General features: G+C 51.4%; 1 protein-coding gene across 2 annotated transcripts; it reads left to right on the top strand.

The window, feature by feature from the left end:
* The first annotated feature begins 43 nt into the window (after window positions 1-43).
* PLA2G6 (phospholipase A2 group VI) lies at window positions 44-15336 on the top strand. 2 transcript variants are annotated; one of them, XM_029963593.1, is made up of 17 exons: window positions 44-422; window positions 910-1125; window positions 1883-2063; window positions 3604-3791; window positions 5039-5135; window positions 6100-6282; window positions 6478-6586; window positions 7198-7350; window positions 8871-8961; window positions 9686-9849; window positions 10381-10531; window positions 10697-10833; window positions 11457-11611; window positions 12335-12502; window positions 13548-13621; window positions 14098-14272; window positions 14447-15336. In XM_029963593.1, exons 1-16 carry the CDS (start codon window positions 214-216, stop codon window positions 14237-14239), a joined length of 2418 nt encoding a protein of 805 aa, XP_029819453.1. In that variant the 5' UTR covers window positions 44-213; the 3' UTR covers window positions 14240-14272; window positions 14447-15336. The 2 variants fall into 2 exon arrangements, with proteins under 2 accessions (XP_029819453.1, XP_029819454.1); XM_029963594.1 differs by lacking the exon at window positions 7198-7350.
* Window positions 15337-17303: the final 1967 nt, after the last annotated feature.

The raw sequence follows: 17303 nt of genomic DNA, 5'->3' as shown, positions 1-17303 counted from the left end.
GTCCCGGGGGGCGGTGCGCGCCGGGGATTGCGCGCGGGGGGCGCTGGGGGCCCGTCGTCCTTTGCCCGGCCCCGTCCCAGTGTCCATCCCCGTTCCCATCCCTGTTCCCGGCCCCGTGTTACCCTGGCAATTCTGGTTCTCCTACTCAGGCGCTGAGTCACACAGCCCGTGTAAGGGTAGCGGCCGGCCGGAGCCGCCTGAGGCTCCAGGAAGATGCAGTTCCTGGGGCGGCTGGTGAACACCATCAACAGCGTCACGCAGATATTCAGTAACCCGTACCGGGTGAAGGAGGTGCCGGCCGCGGAGTATGCCGGTCACACCTGCCTGCGGGAGGAGGGCAGGGTGGCCCTGTACAAGAACAGCATCGCTCGCTCCTGGGACTGTCTCCTGGTGAATCCACAGAGCCCGCAGGTCGCTTTCCGGTGAGTGGCAGACCTTTAGCCATCCCTTCTGCAGAGGGAAACCAGAGGCCCGGTATGGCTGATCCTGGGACTGGTTCACAGCTGCGGGGTGATGTGTTTGAGCAGCAGGTGGCTGTGCGGGCTGGGAGGCCCTTGGGGAGGTGGGTGGCCAACGAAACAGGACAGGGTCCAAGCACTGTGACAACAGGCAGCTCTGAAATAGTTCAGGGCATCCATAGGTACATGTGCTTCCACTCACACCTGTTACGGGTTCAGCATCTGGAACATAGGGTACTTCGGACCAAAACCTAACATTCCTCAGGAATGGGACATGCTCTCAGCTAGTGAAACATTTTCCGTGCTTCTCTTGGAACAAGCATGGTGCCAGTTGAGGAAAAACAGGAAAGTTCCCAGCACTGCTGTTTCGAGAAGAACTGTTCCTCTCAGAAACATGGGGTCAGGGTTGTTCCTTTGAGCAGGACCGACCCTGTGTTTGCCTTTCCTCCAGGCTCTTCCAGCTGGACAACGAAGCAGACGCCCTGGTGCTCTTTGAGCAATATGCCCGGCAGCTGCGCCCTTTCTACGAGAGCTCGTGCCAGCCCTTGTCCCTGGAGGAGCTCCAGCAGCTCTGCGACCTCCTCCGCAGCCACCCCAGCTGGTCCGCGGCACATGTCGCTGTGGAGTTCGGCCGCCGGGAGAGCTTCCGGCACAACCATATCCTGAGGCAAGGAGCAGGGGGTCTCCAGTGCTGGGGGGGCAGGCTGGGCCAGGCCATGTTAGAGTATCTCTTCCTGATGTGCCAAAGCAGCAGGGGCTGCTTCTTGGGGTAGCTTAAAGCCTGTGGTTCCTGCAGAGATGAGTTTGGAAGTGCTGGCCTTGCTACACCGTGCCTTGATGGCAGCAGTGGTGGCAGAGGGCCCTGGTGGCCACTGTAGGGCTGCTTGGTGGGTTTCAGGCCCCTGCTGCAGAGCCCAGAGCTCTGGTGTTTGAGGGAAAAGGTTGAAGTGTCCTGCTAGAGATGCTGGTCAGATTATCACAGCGCTTGTGGAGTTGCTCTTTGGAGGGGCTTGTGGCTGAATTTGTAAATCACAGGAGGACTGTCTGGCAAGTTTTTGGCTACAAGCCCTTGCTCTGTTTCCATAGAGAGTTCACTGATGATAGGGGGGACTAGTGAGGAGTTAGGGGACTGGAGGGCACCACTAGGTTGCTGACTCTAAGCTGTCTCCTGCCTGCCTTTGTGCAGGGGGAACCGATCCCATACGGAGGAAGAAGCACCAGGTCAGGGATAGACTCCAGGGCAGGACTGCCTGATAGCCCTTCCCTGTGGTTCTTCCCTGGCAAGAGGCTGGGCTTTTGTGATCCTCATGGTTCACACCAGATGGGGCAGATAGGGCAGGTACCTCTGTATCAGCTCCTGGAGCGGCTGCACGTCCTCCTCCTCGCAGCCACTCCTCGTCCTCACACCGACTTGTCTCTTGCAGCTGTGTGAACAGCATGGACAGCGAGGATGGCTGCACCCCGCTGCACCTGGCGTGCCGCAAGGGAGACATGGAGTGTCTGCTGGAGCTGCTGGAGTGCCACGCGCGGGTGGACATTACCGACAGGAACGGGGAGACTGTTTTCCACTACGCTGTGCGAGGGAGCAACCCCCAGATCATTGAGGTGGGGGCGATTTCTAGTCTGGGGAAAAGTGGGACCAGAACGGGTCATCTCTGTGCTGTGAGGAGAGAGACAGGAAAACAGCTGCAGACGGGGGGAGGAGAAAGTCAGTTCCCCCTGTCTAGTTAATGCTTGAGTCTGATATCAGCCTCTTATTTCCTCTCTTTACTGGTCCTGTTTCCCATAAAGGGGCTCCCAATTCCACCCTGCACTGGAACAAGGATATTAAGCAAGTTTCCTCAGAAAGTGTCCTTTACTGCTATTTACATTAGACCTTCATCCTGCCTTTCCTCAGGCCTGTGGCTGTCCCTTCCCTCTCTCCTCCCTGCAGGGTATTTTGTTTCGGGCAGAGTGCTCCCGTAGGGAAATGTGTGTTCACATTGCCCTGGGGGATCATGCATTGCCCACAGACTGAAGGACAGTTTGGAGCTGCCCTGGGCTGTCCTGAGCTGCAGGACTTGTTGTTTGAATTGAGTGGCTTTGCACAGGGGATGGCGATCAGCCTTGAGGCAGAGACACTCTGAAGCCAGACGTGTTCTCAATTGCTGAGAAGTGCTGGGCAGAGTGATGGGGTTTGTAAGGGTGTGGGTGGCTTTACATGTGGTTCCTGAGATCCGTCAGCTTCCCAAGACTCAGTGGGAGCCCAAGACTGACTCTCTGCTATGGCTGCAACTTTGACGTTTGCCCAATACCTGTTGTGACAGCCCTCCCTCTGCCCTCCAGATTGTGCTGGGGTTTTCTAATGCATGATGGTGGAGGAATGAGGATGAGGGCTTGCCACGGTGTGGAGCAGGGCAGTTAGGAACTTTGTGTTAAAAAGGTGTCCTCTTTATTTCTCTGAAGGCATCAACTTGGCTCATTGTTACAGAAATACTTCCAGGTCTGATCAGTCTCTTGTCTGTTTCTTTTCTCAATTGATTTCTTGCTAAACCAGAGAAAAGAAACTAAAATCCCACTTCTCTCTCTTGTGTGTACCAGGGCTTGCAGGGTTTCCCCAGTACAGCAGTGGGATGTTTTCAAGTAACAAACCAGCCAGCAGGCAACAGATCTAAAATTTACAGGGAAAATAGGAAAATTCCTTCAAACATACTCCCACATGCATGTTTTAAACAGAATCCTGTTTTTGTCTGAAAGCAGCAGTGGGTTTGGAGGGGAGATTGAGCTCCTGCCAGCTGATGGGGCTGCAGCAGGAGGGAATGCTGCTGTTTTCAGTTTGTGCTGTCAATTGGTTGGCCCGTGCTTGGCTCATGGTGAGATGGTAGGAGTCTGCTGGACTGTGTCAGTCAAGGTGGTGTGAGCCCTTTTTGGCCGAGGGATGTCTCAGAAGCACCTGGGCCAGAGGAAGAGGGCACGGAGAGCTCCCCTCTGGGGAGACAAAACAAGGAGTGCATCCATATCTACTGTGTTGCAAGCAAGTGTGGAGAGAACACTCTGTCGCATCATGAGGAGACCAGTGCTCCAGAGTCTGTCCTCGCAGCTCAGGAAGAGAGACAGTGCTCTTCCATGTCTCTCTGTCTGTTTATCTACTCTCTCCTCTTTCCAGCTCCTGGGCAGAACCCCAACTACTGGCTTGGACCACCTGAACCATGAGGGGCTGACCGCTCTGCACCTCGCGTGCCAGCTGGGCAAAGAGGACATGGTGCGCTCCCTGCTGAAATGCCGCGCCAGCTGCAGCGTTGTGGGCATACTGGGATACCCCATCCACACAGCACTCAAGTTCTCCCACAAGGGGTACGTAACTGCCTGGGCTGCCAGAACACAGCTCTCCCTCCAGTCTGGGAACCTGTCTGCTGGCTCAGCACTGTCCAACACCGGACCCCTTTCAGGGCTGTGCTCAGTAGGAAGATGTCTTGTGCAGTCTTCTGCTGCATCACTGAATTGGCAAATGAACAGGGAAATGCTAGTGTGGGAAAGAAAGAAATGCCTTCAGAAAAGAAAGGCTTTTCCCTGAATTAATATATTATTCAGTATTAGACATCAGGAGAAAGACAGACTTCAAAAAACCTTTTGTGAAATACTTTTTCTCAAAATGAGTTGTGAGAAAATGATTCACTGATGCTTAAATAGCATTGCTAATTGATGCACCTCTGCCTCTGAGTGCTCTGATCCTAATAAGCTCTCATTGCAGAGCCTATTTTTTCCCGTCTCCTATAGGCCAGAAGTACTCTTGACTCTTAATAACAAACTCTGGAACTGAATCAAAAGAGGCACAATGTTTACTCTCTGTTTGGTTTTCCCTGGAGAAATTTGATTCGCTTTGTGTATACTTTACAATACTTAATGCTTATAGGGTATCTGAGCTCTGAAAATAGGGCTCTCAAGCCAACACTAGCTGCAGCTAGGTGATTTTTCAGCATTTTAAAAAGCAATTTCCAACATTAGAGACACATTCACAAGCCCAAAATGTGCTTAGGTCACCGAGTTTGCACTGAGACTTGATCTCTTGTGCAGGGTTTGTTTGGTGGTGTTTTAGAGAGGAGAGCATATGCTTATATTTTCTAAGTCTACCTACCCCACTTTCTAGGCATCAGATACTGGTCTGTTCACAACAGGTGTGATTTTTCACTCATAGAGAAGTACACAGACTCTTAATTTCAGCAAGTGTTTAACTATTTCAGTTTTATCCCCATGTTTCCATGGAAACAGAGGAGAGAAGAATTTCCTCTCAGGTCTTGAGAGTTTCCAGAAATGCCATATTCCTGTATCAGAGAAGCACCCAGGTGTTGCTCCACAGCTTGAAATTGGGAAGAGATTCTCCTGCTCTGAACGCTGTACTGCTTGTATGCTTCCTGTTGCACCCACCCTTTCTGTAAAGAGCAAAATAAAAGTGCAGCTGAGGAGCTTGCAGGTGTTGCAGAGACCCTGCTGCTGCTGAAGGGTTTCCTGGTTTTCCTCTGGGTGGAAGGCAGGTACTGATGTGGGCAGGGGTCTTGAGTGAAGACAGCAGCCACCCATCCCGTCATGTCATTGTCTGACAGGTGTGCCCAGGCCATCCTCGAGGTAGATGCCAGCCAGGTTTCCTCCAAGGACCCACGCTATGAAGCTACTCCACTGCACTGGGCGAAGAAGGCAGAGGTAAATGGAGCCAATCCATGGTGAGAACCTGTGCTGCCACCCAGCATGCAGTTAATTCCTCTTGCTGCTAACCTGTCCCTTTCCAACTGCATGTGCAGAGCGCTGGAAGTGTCAGAGCCCAGCCAGCCCAGTGTTTGATTCCCTTTGCCCTGTGCCAATCAGTGCTGTTTGCCACGGGGGACAGAGCAGTGGAGCCTTGCAGTGAAATAAACTGGTGGAGTCATCCCTAGTACTTCATCTGTGACTGTGAAACTGCCAGCTTGTCCCTTTTCCCTTTTGTTGAGGAAATTGCAGCACTGTCCCTGAAGCACAATTGCCATGGGAGGGAGCTCTTTTCTTGTTACCTGACAGTTTCCTGGAAGCAAACAAATCAGTGCCTTAAAGACTGCAGGGGAAGTGTGAGGTGGGGAGGGGGGGTGACATGTGCATGACGGTCATGTTCTACCAGAGATGAGCAGGTCAGTGATATGCCATGCTGGAGCCACCTAAATGGTGCTTGTTGCAAGCAGAGGGCTTTCCTATTACAGGACTCTTCTCCCTCCTCCAGTATCACATCCTGCTCAGAAATGTCTTGTGGAGTTTCAGAACAGACCTAAATTTGCCTGGCTTATAAAGAGAAGTTCAGGGAGAAAACTTTTTCCTTCCATTCTGAAAGGATCCTGGCCTGAGTAAGAACTGTTTTTTTCTCAGCCAGTCATTACAGTTGCATATAAATCCCAAAGCATCCAGAAGCTCCAGCCAGATTGCAAAACCACCAGCTAGTTCTGTGGTAAAAGACCCAGAAACCCCATCTCCAGTGCTTGGAAAATTCAGCTGGCATCTGCCAGCCAACTATACCCAGGCTAAGGCTCCCTCCTCTTCCCCTGCTTTGCTTGCATGAGATCTGGATGGTTTGAGCACCCAGGTGTTTGTCCTTACGATTGCTTTGTCTCTTCCTGACCTGGCACCTGCACGTTGGGCACAGATGACACGGCTGCTGCTGGAGTACGGCTCCCAGGTGAACGTGACCAGCCGGACGGCTGACATGGCTCTGCACATCGCGGTGCAGAGGGGACGCTTCGACTGCGCCATGGTCCTGCTGACACACGGCGCCCACACCAACGCCCGCGGTCAGAATGGCAACACACCCCTGCACCTGGCCATGAAGGTGAGCTTTCTGCAGAGGATGCTGGGAAGGAGAGAGAGGGTTTTCTTGAAGGGCTGAAACAGAGACAGACTCCTTTGAAATTCTGGCTCTTGCCTTCCATGTGGTGATCCCCTGTGGGCGGATCTGGCTAATAAAAGGAGGAGGGAAGGAATGAAAAATCACGTAGTGGCTCTTGAGCTTTCTCTTGTCCCTTAGCATGACCACCTGGATATGATCAAAGCGATCGTCGTGTTTGGAGGAGATATCGAGATCCCCAATGATTTTGGGGAGACACCAGGACTGTTGGCAGCCAGGAGCAGCAAAGGTGAGGGAGCATGTCAGCAGCCTTACAGGGTGAATCTGGCACCCTGTCTCCCCTTGGTGGCTGAAACGGTGGCTTGGGAAGCGGTGAAAGCCTGCCACGCATGGGTGATGCCTCTCCAGTATGCTTTTCCAGTATGCTTTTGTAGTCGCTCACAGGGTAGGCGCTTCCTTTGCTAGCGGTGTAGGCTTTGTATTACTAGCCCTTGATCGGTTTCTCTTCTGTGAGACAGAGATGCAAGAGGAAAAGCTGGCATGCACTTGCACTCCCCCTCTTTCACAGCACCACGTCAGGCACTGCAGGCTCACAACAGGATGACGCAGTGCTGCTGAACTGCTCAGGTGGGAGCAGACACGGGTGGTTCTTCAGTGGCAAGAAGTGTGTGGCACACACCTCCTTTGAAGCAGCACAGCGCCGGGTACTCCCGCTGTGCACAAGTCCTGCTGCCTGGTGTTTGGGAGAGATACCCGGGATGTGCTTTCCCCTTCCTCGGGTCATCCCAGAGGTTTTGTGAGGCTCAGGCCTGCTATGAGTTTGGCAGAGCACGTTATCCCCCGGTGTGTGCGTGCACTGATTCTCTTTCTGATCTGTGACTCCCCCTTCCGTCACCTAAGGTGCGAACCGGAAAGTGCTCTTAGACCTGCTGCAAACTGTAGGGACCGAACGCTGCCACCCACCACCCAACCCTGACTCCCCAAGCCTGGCACCATCTGCCGCCTCCTTCCTGGAAGGCCAACCTTCCTCACGGAGCAGCTTCAACAGCTTAGGTAAAGCCTTCCCTGGCCCTCTCTTGTTCTCCTTCCTTCATGCTTCACAGTGCTGTCTTGGATCTCTTCTTCAGATGGGCCATGCTCTGGGAACTGTCTTAGCCCTCAGTATCTGGTGACTCTGTCGTGGCTCTGTCCTCGTTCAGCTGTTGCAGGATCCTATCTCTTTTCTCTGCTTTTCCTGTGTGTACTCTAAACTCTCATACTCCAGACTTTTGTTTTATAGAACTGACAGATGCAGCTCTGTAAAAAGGAGCAGGAAAACTGATTCCTTCACCCCTCTGGAAGAGGTGTAGCACTTAGTTGCTGGCATGTACTTTATCCACTGGGTCATGTACTTAGTGGTCTGCCTTGAGGACCACCCAGTGTTGTGCTGGGCACAAGGGGATTTAGAAGTGTGACTTTTTCAGATCCTGGAGGCCAGCAGCTGGGAGAGGGAAGGGGTGAAGTCTGAGGATAAGTAACCCGGGTCACAGGTTTGTTATGTAGAGGAAAAGCCTACTTTAGGACATGCAACTGTGTTGTAGCTTGTGCTTCATAGTGCCCAGACTCTGTGAATAAACACATGGGTCTATTCTAAGTGCTGGGCTTTCCATCTCCATTGAGCTCAGGCAGAGGCAGCGGGAGGGGTTACAGAGTAGTGGGTGAGTTGACTTGGAGGGAGGCTCTCACCCTCATGAGAGGAGCATGGAGGCAGCTAGCAGCTTCTTGTGGACCTCTTCCCATCTCGGGCTGGAGGTTTCCTTTGCAAAGGCTTTCCTATGAGGCTGGAGGACAACCCTGGAGTGTGTCTGTCACCACAAATCTCACTGGTTGCTGACACCAGGACTTTCTTCTCACCATGGCGTGGCGAAGGCAACCCCTGCCCAGTTTCAGCTCTGATGCAGTGACAGAGCAAGACCCTTTTTTGTCTTGGACTCTGGCCCTTGAAGAAACTCCTCACCACATTCATTGTTTCCATGTGCTCTAGACACAACCACCTTCCAGCTTGGGTGCTGGCAGGAGTATGTAACTTCTCTCCCCCTGTTCTTCTTTTGGTTTTGTAGGCTGGCTTCTCACCTAGCCTGGATCGGTGCCCTGCACCCAGGGCAGCCTGGGTGAACATCAGCTGAGGGGTAATGACAAGCCACTCTGTCTCCACAGCTCTCCTGCCTAGGTTACCTCGAGGAGTAGATTTAGGTTTTATCTTAGCAGCTTGCAGTAAACTGCTTAGTGGGCACACTGCTAGGCTCTGCCTTCTCTCTCACCCACTGTGCTCATCTTCTGCTTCTACAAATCATTTGTCTCCACCAGTGCATCTCCAGCTGCACACTCTAAAGGATGGTGTTGCACTTCTTTGGTGTGGAGTTTAATCTGGGGGGTACCTGTTGGCTGTGGGTAAGATGGCTCGTGTCTCCTACAGGCAGCTTTATTCAATGGGGAAGGGAGTTGGATATTCTCTCTGTGATTATGGTGGAAATCATTCACCACACTGATGGTCCCTAATATTTCTTTCCTTTTGCATGTTCATGGCCCTGTAGGGTACCAGGATGTTCTGTATGTTTCCGCAACTCTCGGACAGTTGTTGAAGGCACCAGATGTTGTGGACATGCCCAGTGAAGACAGAAGAAAGTAAGTGAGGAGCAGCTTCTGTCCAGGTTCCCATGCAACTTGAAAGTGAAATCTGTGTGTGAATTCTCCCCTCCCACACCCGTGGGGGTGGCTCCCTCAGAGCTGATATTTAATGTCCATTGCTGTTGCAGTTTTTGCCAACACCTTGCGATAAATTTCTGTTTCAATAAATGACCACTGCCTGTCCTGTGGGCAGCCCTGGAGCTGCAGTGGAGCCTGAGCTCAGCAAGTGAAACCCCTGCTCTGTCCCTTTCCTGTGCCACTGGGCACCCAATGCTGCTTTAGCTTTGTGATTACCCCATCTCCACACGCTGCCCTGATGCTCGCCCAGCTCCTCAGGACCTCATCTTGCATGGAGTGGAGGAAGGGTTGGCACTGAAGTGCTGCTGGCAGGATTTAGGGCTATCTGCTTTTTATTTATGACACAATACTCACTAGAGTGTAGTAAGGGACTTGGGTGCGGTTTCAGCTGGTACTCTCTGGTGCAGAGGTTAGAGATGGCTATGCAAGAGCAATGGGTGTTGCACCAGCTCTGGCAAGGATTATTGGATGTGTCTTATTTGCACCTGAGAGACCACTGCTGGATTTCTTAATTCACTGATTACTCTGCAGCAATCTAGTAACTGGCATAATTTCCTGCTCCCAAAGCCACATTCATATGCAGCGTTCTGTGGTTTGTAATCTGTCCCACAGTTGCTAGTCATCTGTGTCCGTCTCTCTCCAGTCAGGACCGCCTCCTGTGCTTGGATGGAGGGGGCATCCGGGGCCTCGTGCTCATCCAGCTCCTCCTGGCTATCGAAAAAGCTGCGGGCTGTCCCATTCGAGAGATTTTTGACTGGATCGCAGGGACCAGCACTGGAGGGATCTTGGCCTTGGCTATTGTACATGGTAAGGACAGTGCAAACAATGGGCCCCTTCTCACTGCTGTGGGCCTGAGCACACCTCTGTGGGGAATGGGTGTGGGGTGGGAGCTGCCTCTCTGAGTCCTGACTGAGATCTTTTGTACCTGCCTGCCAAAGGAGGAATGGGATGTTCGTTAATGAAGGAAAACCTAGACCTGGCTTTGCGCTTGCTTCTCACATCAGCTGGCTTTGAGCAGCTTTCTGGGCTTTGGGAAGTGAGTGGTGACAGAGTGCAATATTCCGTTCTTCCTGTGCTCTCCACAGGGGCTTCAGAGCAAAGCGGTTGACACTTTCTGGTGGTGGGAAACTGTGCTCCAAGTTTGTTCTTCCTCTGTAATCCTTCCCAGTCATGCTGCTGAGGATGAAGCAGATGACAGGCAGCTTGGGAAGGGAGTGGGATTGGGAGTGATGCCTCCCATCTCCTGCTTGTTCTGGAAAGTCCTAGCTCTGATGTGCTGTTTGTTCTGCCTACCCTTCCTCTTGCTCCTGCTCCTGCCAACACTGTTGCCTGTCTCAGGGAAGTCCATGGACTACATGCGCTGCCTGTACTTCCGCATGAAGGACATGGTGTTCCGGGGGTCTCGGCCCTACGAGTCAGAGCCCCTAGATGAGTTCTTGAAGAAGGAATTTGGGGAAAACACCAAAATGACAGATGTCCGAAAACCCAAGTAAGTCTTGCCTGGGACTATGCTAGTTGATGCTGTCCTGCATGTGCTCTAGAGATGCTCAGCCTCTCCTTAGAGCAGATCTGCAGGAGTGTGATGTGCAGGTTGTTGAAGCCTAAATACTTTTTTTTCCATTTTACTCTTATTCTCTCATGTCCTTTTCCCTAGGGTTATGGTGACCGGGACGTTGTGTGACCGACAGCCAGCTGAGCTCCACCTTTTCCGGAATTACCCTGTACCAGAGACAAAAACCTCCACTGAATACAAGACAAGTGCATCTTTCAAACCACTCACTCAGCCAGAAGGTAAATTATGGTGCACAGAAGTCCGTTTGGTTGGCAGAGAAGGTTGACAGGGACATATTTAATGTTCTTCTTCCATCACTCTAAAAATCAGGGCGTCCCAGCAATGGCTCATCGCTGGTCTTGACTTATAGTTTGGTCCTAATGGTGCTTGGCTTTTCTCCTTTCTCTTCCTCCCCTGGCTTCTCTTGTACCAGGAACAGGGACTGGCTGGCAAGGTTCATGAGGAAGGGGTCTGCTAGAGCAGTCCTGCATACAGTCAGTACCTTTCCCTGGGCTCTCACAGAAAAACATGGAAGAGCTGTGTAACTGAAGCATGCAGCCCCCTCCAGCTTGCTGCTTTGTCTAGCATACACAACTGGTTCACTATCAAAATAGCAGCAATGAAGCAGATAGAGAGTGAATTTGACCCAGGATATGTAGAAAATTTTGAGAACATCTTTTAAAGTCCCCCCAAATCATTCTGTGCATCCAAGCAGAGGCCCTGCTGTTGGGAGAAAGAAGCAAAACTGCAGGGCAGGGTTTTCGGGGACTGCAAGCCCTCCTGCTTAGTGCTGGTGAAGGCAGTGTGCTCCTGGTGCACAGCAGAGTTGCTGCAAGAGGCCTTTTGCTTCCTCCCTGTCCAGACCAGCTGGTGTGGCGCGCTGCCCGCTGTAGCGGTGCGGCTCCCACTTATTTCCGGCCGATCGGCCGCTTCCTGGACGGAGGGCTGCTGGCCAACAACCCGACCCTCGACGCCATGGCGGAGATCCACGAGTACAATAAGACGCTCATCAAAAAGGTGAGGGAAATCTGGTAACTGGGGTGTTTTGGCCCCACTGAGCCTCCCTTGAAGAGGAAATGGATTTGGCAATGGATGCATATTAGTGGATAAACTAGGTAGCAGTGCAGCACCCTGAAAGGAAGTGTATGGAGGGGGATATGTCTTGGGAATGGTGGCTGGGAGGGGAGATACCTCTTCTGACAAGGGTGTGAGACATGGAGACAGCCTCATCAGCCTCTCCTTGCTACTTTGAACAAGGATGATTCAGTTGATGGTTGTGTGTGGCCCTTGATGCAGCTCTGCAGGGCCTTTTTCTGCCCAAAAATAAATGGAGAAGACAAAGGTAGGGTACTCTGTGAGGCCGAAGAGGGAATGCCTTCTGTGGTATGGCAAGTTCTTAAAAAACATGAATAACTACTGGCAGCTGTTGTTCCCTGTAGTTGAAAAGGTGTGTTGTCAGAATGACTGAAGAGTTGTACTGTTTCATGGTCATCTGGTCCCGAGACTCATCTCCAGGGTGTTCCCATGAGTTTGGGTGCAGTCAGGGGGATAAGGGACAGAACAGTGCGACTGATGAACTCCTGTGGGTTACACACCTGTCTCACCAGGCTGTACTTAAGGGGAGAGAAAAGACTACTGAGCCTTTTGCCTTGGCTTTCAGAGCTTCCCCAGGACTGCTGTGAAAGACATGCTCTGCCTTCGTTGTTGGTTCTAGTAAACAAATCTTTTGTTTGTCCACAGGGTCGGAGGCAGGAAGTAAGAAAATTGGGGTTGGTGGTCTCCCTGGGGACAGGGAAGCCTCCGCAGATCCCAGTGAGCTCTGTGGATGTTTTCCGCCCCTCCAACCCTTGGGAGCTGGCGAAGACTGTCTTTGGGGCCAGGGAACTTGGCAAGATGGTGGTGGATTGTGTGAGTACTGGGAGGAGGGGATGGGGAAAGACCCCTGGGGTTGCTTGCAGGGAGGGAGAAAAAGTTTCCAGTCTTCAGCTTCTTCCTTTTGGAAGTAAATTCTATTCCCTTGGAACTGCTCTGACCATGGATGTAGTGGGTAACTTAAGAATTGCGGGAGCACAGCAGGTCTGAAGACCTGTCTGCTTCTTTGGGGTTTTGAGTTCCAAGGCAGGTTCTTGCAGCTGAAAGGGGCTGAGGACAGGATGGTGGTCAGTGACCCTTAGGAACATTTGCAGCATTGATTACCATATGAGCAACCCGGGCCAAAAAAAAAAAGTCATTCCTTGGAAAAGAGCAATTCATTTTTCTTTAGAAAAGCCTTGTTGTCCCCACTGGGGAAATCAGTAAACGCTAGAGAAGTGGAAGAGTCACTAATAAAAAACAGTTTTTGAGAGCTGTGGTTAGGAGTGTGTAACAGGAATAAGAGCCTGCATGTTTCAGAAAGATCATGAACTGTTGTGCATGAAAACACTCCAAATGAATGAAAGCCAGAAGGATCAGAATGGAAGTTCTGACTGTGATCTTAATTCTGTTGCTTTATCTCCTTTTTAACTTCCTAAAGTCAGAAAGTGCCTGGAGTCCCTCTGCTTCCCCTGTCTTTTATTTCAGGGCTCTCAGGGACCTGTGCCACGATAGTAGTAATCACAGGCCGTGCTGTTACAGGGCTTGGACAGAATGAATAAAATCCCAAGGAGGCTGTCATTCATGTCCTCCTGGAAGTTTCTTTAAGGGAGTCTACTCAATGCTGTGATGTATGGAGGATCTGTAGGATGCAATTCCTTGTGTCCCAAAGATCAGGAGCACTGTTCTTACGTTAAAAATAAAAATAAATAAATAAAAAGGTGCCTCACTCTTGGTGGCAAGCAGGGCCATCCAGGATGAGCTTGCTCCTGGTTTTCCTTTTCCCTCTGCAGCTTGTGCAGTTCAACTTGGTGCCAGGGAAGCGTCTTGCAGGCAGGGGAAGAGCAGTCAGGCTGTAACTGTGGGCCTGTTTCTCCTGCAGTGCACTGACGCAGATGGCCCAGCTGTGGATCGTGCCAGGGCCTGGTGTGAGATGACGGATGTCCCGTATTTCCGGTAGGAGCTTCCTTTCCACTGTCTGCACAGATCTATTTTTATCCCTCTCACTTCAGACCTGGCTGTGGCATGCGTCATCCCAAACAGCATCCCCTCCAGAGGCATGCCTGCCCAAACCTGTCCCCTGCCCGTACCCTCATGCCTCAGTGACACAACAGAGGATGCCCTGGCCTCTGCATGAACTGATGCTCCAAGCACGCCTGGTCTGGGGACACTTAGTGGAGGCTTGCGGGTTGCTGTCTTGCATGGTCCTTCAGGATGTGCATCCTGCCCCATTCCACCACACACAGCCTGTTTTAGATTTGTCCCTCATGTGCTGCGGTTGCTGAACTGTGGCTCTGCAAGTCTGACAGATACAGGGCCAGTGAGCATCTCAGTGGCAGGAGTCCCTTGGCAAAAGTCTCCTGCTTGGCAGGCTTGTGCCTGACCACCTCCGCATCTGTGCCCAGCTGGTGATGCTGTCTTGGTGTCTGCAGGCTCAGCCCTCAGCTGCACACGGAGGTGATGCTGGACGAGGTGAATGACACAGTGCTGGTGAACGCTCTCTGGGACACCCAGCTGTACATCTACCAGCACCGGGAGCAGTTCGAGCAGCTGGTGCAACATCTCTGCCGATGACTGACCTGGAGGTTCCCATTCTGCATGCCAAAGGCAAGGGGCAGCAGACACTGAAATGGCTCAGATTTGCCCTTCAACCAAGGTGTTGAGCTGGGGGAGGGACTAGTGATAATTATGAGGAACTAATAATATTTAATAGACAACAGTGCACATACACATGTATTCCTGGACAGCTATGAAATGCTGACAGTTATCCTTGTTCTGTAGCCCTGTCTCTGCTGCTGTGCTTGGTTTTGCTGCCTTGCTGTCTGACTCAGAATCCAGAGCCCCCACCTACCTGTCTTGAGTTGTAGCAGCTGGAATGTCTCCTGTCTGTGCAGTACCTCCACTGACAAAGCACCGTGCACCTTCCCACGTCACAGAATGGGCTAAGACCTGATGACAGCTTCAGGGATTGCTTGGCCCACTGGGGCCAAGTTATTTCAGAGCGTATAGTATGGGAAAAAGGGATTATTTTTCCTTCAACACACCCAGTTTGAAGGGAAGCAGAAATGCTTCAACTTTTTGGAGTAGATATGACACAGAATGTTGCAGCTGGCCTTGGGAGAAGGGCAAACCTTTCCTGAGGCAGGTTTTCTGTAGCAGCTTCTTTCCCCTCTGAGATGGGCTGGCAACACAGGTACTGACTGTGCCTAGGGTGGGAGCAGACCCCTCCCACCCAGGGCTTTTTGTGCCACCTGATTTACTGTGCTGCTCTTTGCTCAAGGGCTGAGATGTGAAAGCCTGAATTTACTTGCAGCAAGCTCAGGGTAAGGGACAAGAGCCTTGGCTTAGTAGAGAGGTCATTTATCTTAGTATGGAATTGAAATGCTCTGAGATCAGTTCCCTCCAAAGAAGCTGACCCTGTGACAATTTGGGTTTACTTTTTTTTACTACTGGAAATTTCACTGTAACTGCTATACTAGTCATTGTTTCTATCGTAAATTTTGCATATTTATAAATAACTTATGTATGTATTTGGAGGCATTTTGAGGAGTACCCCAAAAAATTGAATTTTTAATCCATTGCATTTGACTGAATGGACTGCTGTTGCCAACAGGGCTTCTGTGAAAAACTGACATGACCTGAAATAAAGAGGGATTTGCATTTGTTTCTGATGTCATGCAGTCAATGGTTGTCCTCTCTCTCTCTCTATCCTGCAAGTTCCCAGAGGGCTTCTGAGCTTGCGGCCTCTGAATTTCTTCCAGGTACACAATCAGGAATAGGGCTCCTTGAGACACAGGATTATACCAAGAGGTGAATGACCTGTCCTTGCAGACTGCCCTGGGAGCACATATGTGGTGTGAGTGGCTGATAGTTCCACAATAATTGCAATGAGAGGAAAAAGGCTTTGGACCAGCTGCAATATCAGGATCCTCTTAGAGCTGGCCAGGCCCGAAAAGTAGAACACTGAAACCCTTTGGGATACAAAAGGCTGGAGATGGGGCTTTAATTTTGGTATCCCCAAGTGGTTCCCTGACAAGGTAACTGCTGCAAACCTGCTGGACCTGCTGCCCAGTGGTTCCTACAGGACACCAAAGTGCTGAGTAGGTCTAAAAACTGATTATCTGCCTTCTGATCTTCAATTTCACAAATGAGATTGTGGAATTAGGAGGATTTTAGGCAGAGTAAAAGTCTTTTCCTATATAACAGAGGGCCTTACCTTCTTGTAGAAAAACAGAACTTAAGATGGAGAGACCCTAAGCTCCTTTCTGCTTTTTGCCCCTGGCTTGCACTCTGCCCCACCTCTTTATAAGTCTACAGGGACTTCCTGGAGCAGGTTCCTTGTATGCAGATGGGGAGATCAGGAGGGTTGCCACGTTAACCCCAGATGGCAATCAAGTACCACCCAACCACTCACACCTCACCACACCCCTGCTGGGGAGGAGACTCAGAAAGAAAAGGTAAACCTTGTGGGTTGAGAGAAGAACAATTTGATAATTGAACCGAAGTATAATAATAATAAAAATGATAAGGAGAGAGAAAGAGAGTAATAGGACCCAAGAGAAACAAGTGGTGCACAACCCAGTTGCTCACCACCTGCTGACCAATGCCCAGCCCATCCCCAAGAAGTGATCGACCCCTCCAGGTAAATCCCCCAGTTTATATACTGGACATGATGTTCTATGGCATGGAAAATCCCTTTGGCTCCTTCAGATTAGCTGTCCTGGCTGTGCTCCTCCCAAGTGTTCTGTGCAGCTCCTCACTGTCAGAACATGGGAAACTGGAAAGTCCTTGGCTTAGAGTAAGCCACTACTTAGCAACAACTACAACACTGGTGTGTTATCAACATTATTCTCATACCAAGTCCAACACACAGCACTGTACTGGCTACTGGGGAGAAAATTAACCCAGTCCCAGCCAGAGTCAGGGCAGCTCAGGGTGAGTGCCCTGCGAGCTGCTCAGCTGTTGTGTCCTTGGTCTGGAAACCAGAGGAGCATCCCTACTCCCCTGCTGGCAGTAGATGTTGGGGAGTGCAGGGGCTGTGGGCTGTGTGACCCAGTCTGCATCCATCAGCTCCTCAGCTGCCTGAGCCAGGCTGTGACATGGAGACCTTCAGGCCCGTCCTGAGCAAACAGTTGTGAGCCTTTTGCCTGCTGCTCTGGACTGGGATGGGTGCTGCCAGGGGAGGCTCTGACTGGGCTTTGCTTTGTCCTTCTCTACCAGGTGTGTGTTAGGAGCACTTGCAATGGCAGTGCCAGTCCCAGCTCACCAGACATGAAACCTGGGAAAGGGTTCAGACAGAAGCCTGTTCCTGCTGTTAGGGAATCTCTGAGACTGGGTGTGGGAGGGAGCCTGGTTAGAGGGAATAGTGGGCAGGGAAGAGTTTAGATTTGTTTTGAGCTTTCCTTGCATTCTCCCTGCCTGCTGCTATTTGCTGCCTGCCATTGCAAGCTGATGGGGATCTCCTGACTCCCAAGGTGTCTGCATGAGAGAGACCTGAGGATGCTCCACTAGCACAGCAGGGCTGGACAAGCCACCTCCAAGCAGTGGCAGTGACGGAGGCAGCGAACCATAAGGTGGATACTCAGGCAGGCAGCCGGCCCTGCAGGTGTCAGGACAGGGAGAGCTGGGTACCAAGCTG

Source organism: Manacus vitellinus, unplaced genomic scaffold (assembly GCF_001715985.3).
Source record: "Manacus vitellinus isolate BGI_N305 unplaced genomic scaffold, ASM171598v3 scaffold_5_pilon, whole genome shotgun sequence".
Classification (NCBI taxonomy): Eukaryota; Metazoa; Chordata; class Aves; order Passeriformes; family Pipridae; genus Manacus; species Manacus vitellinus.
Note: the sequence above shows the minus strand (reverse complement) of the source record. Positions and strands in the feature narration are given on the sequence as shown.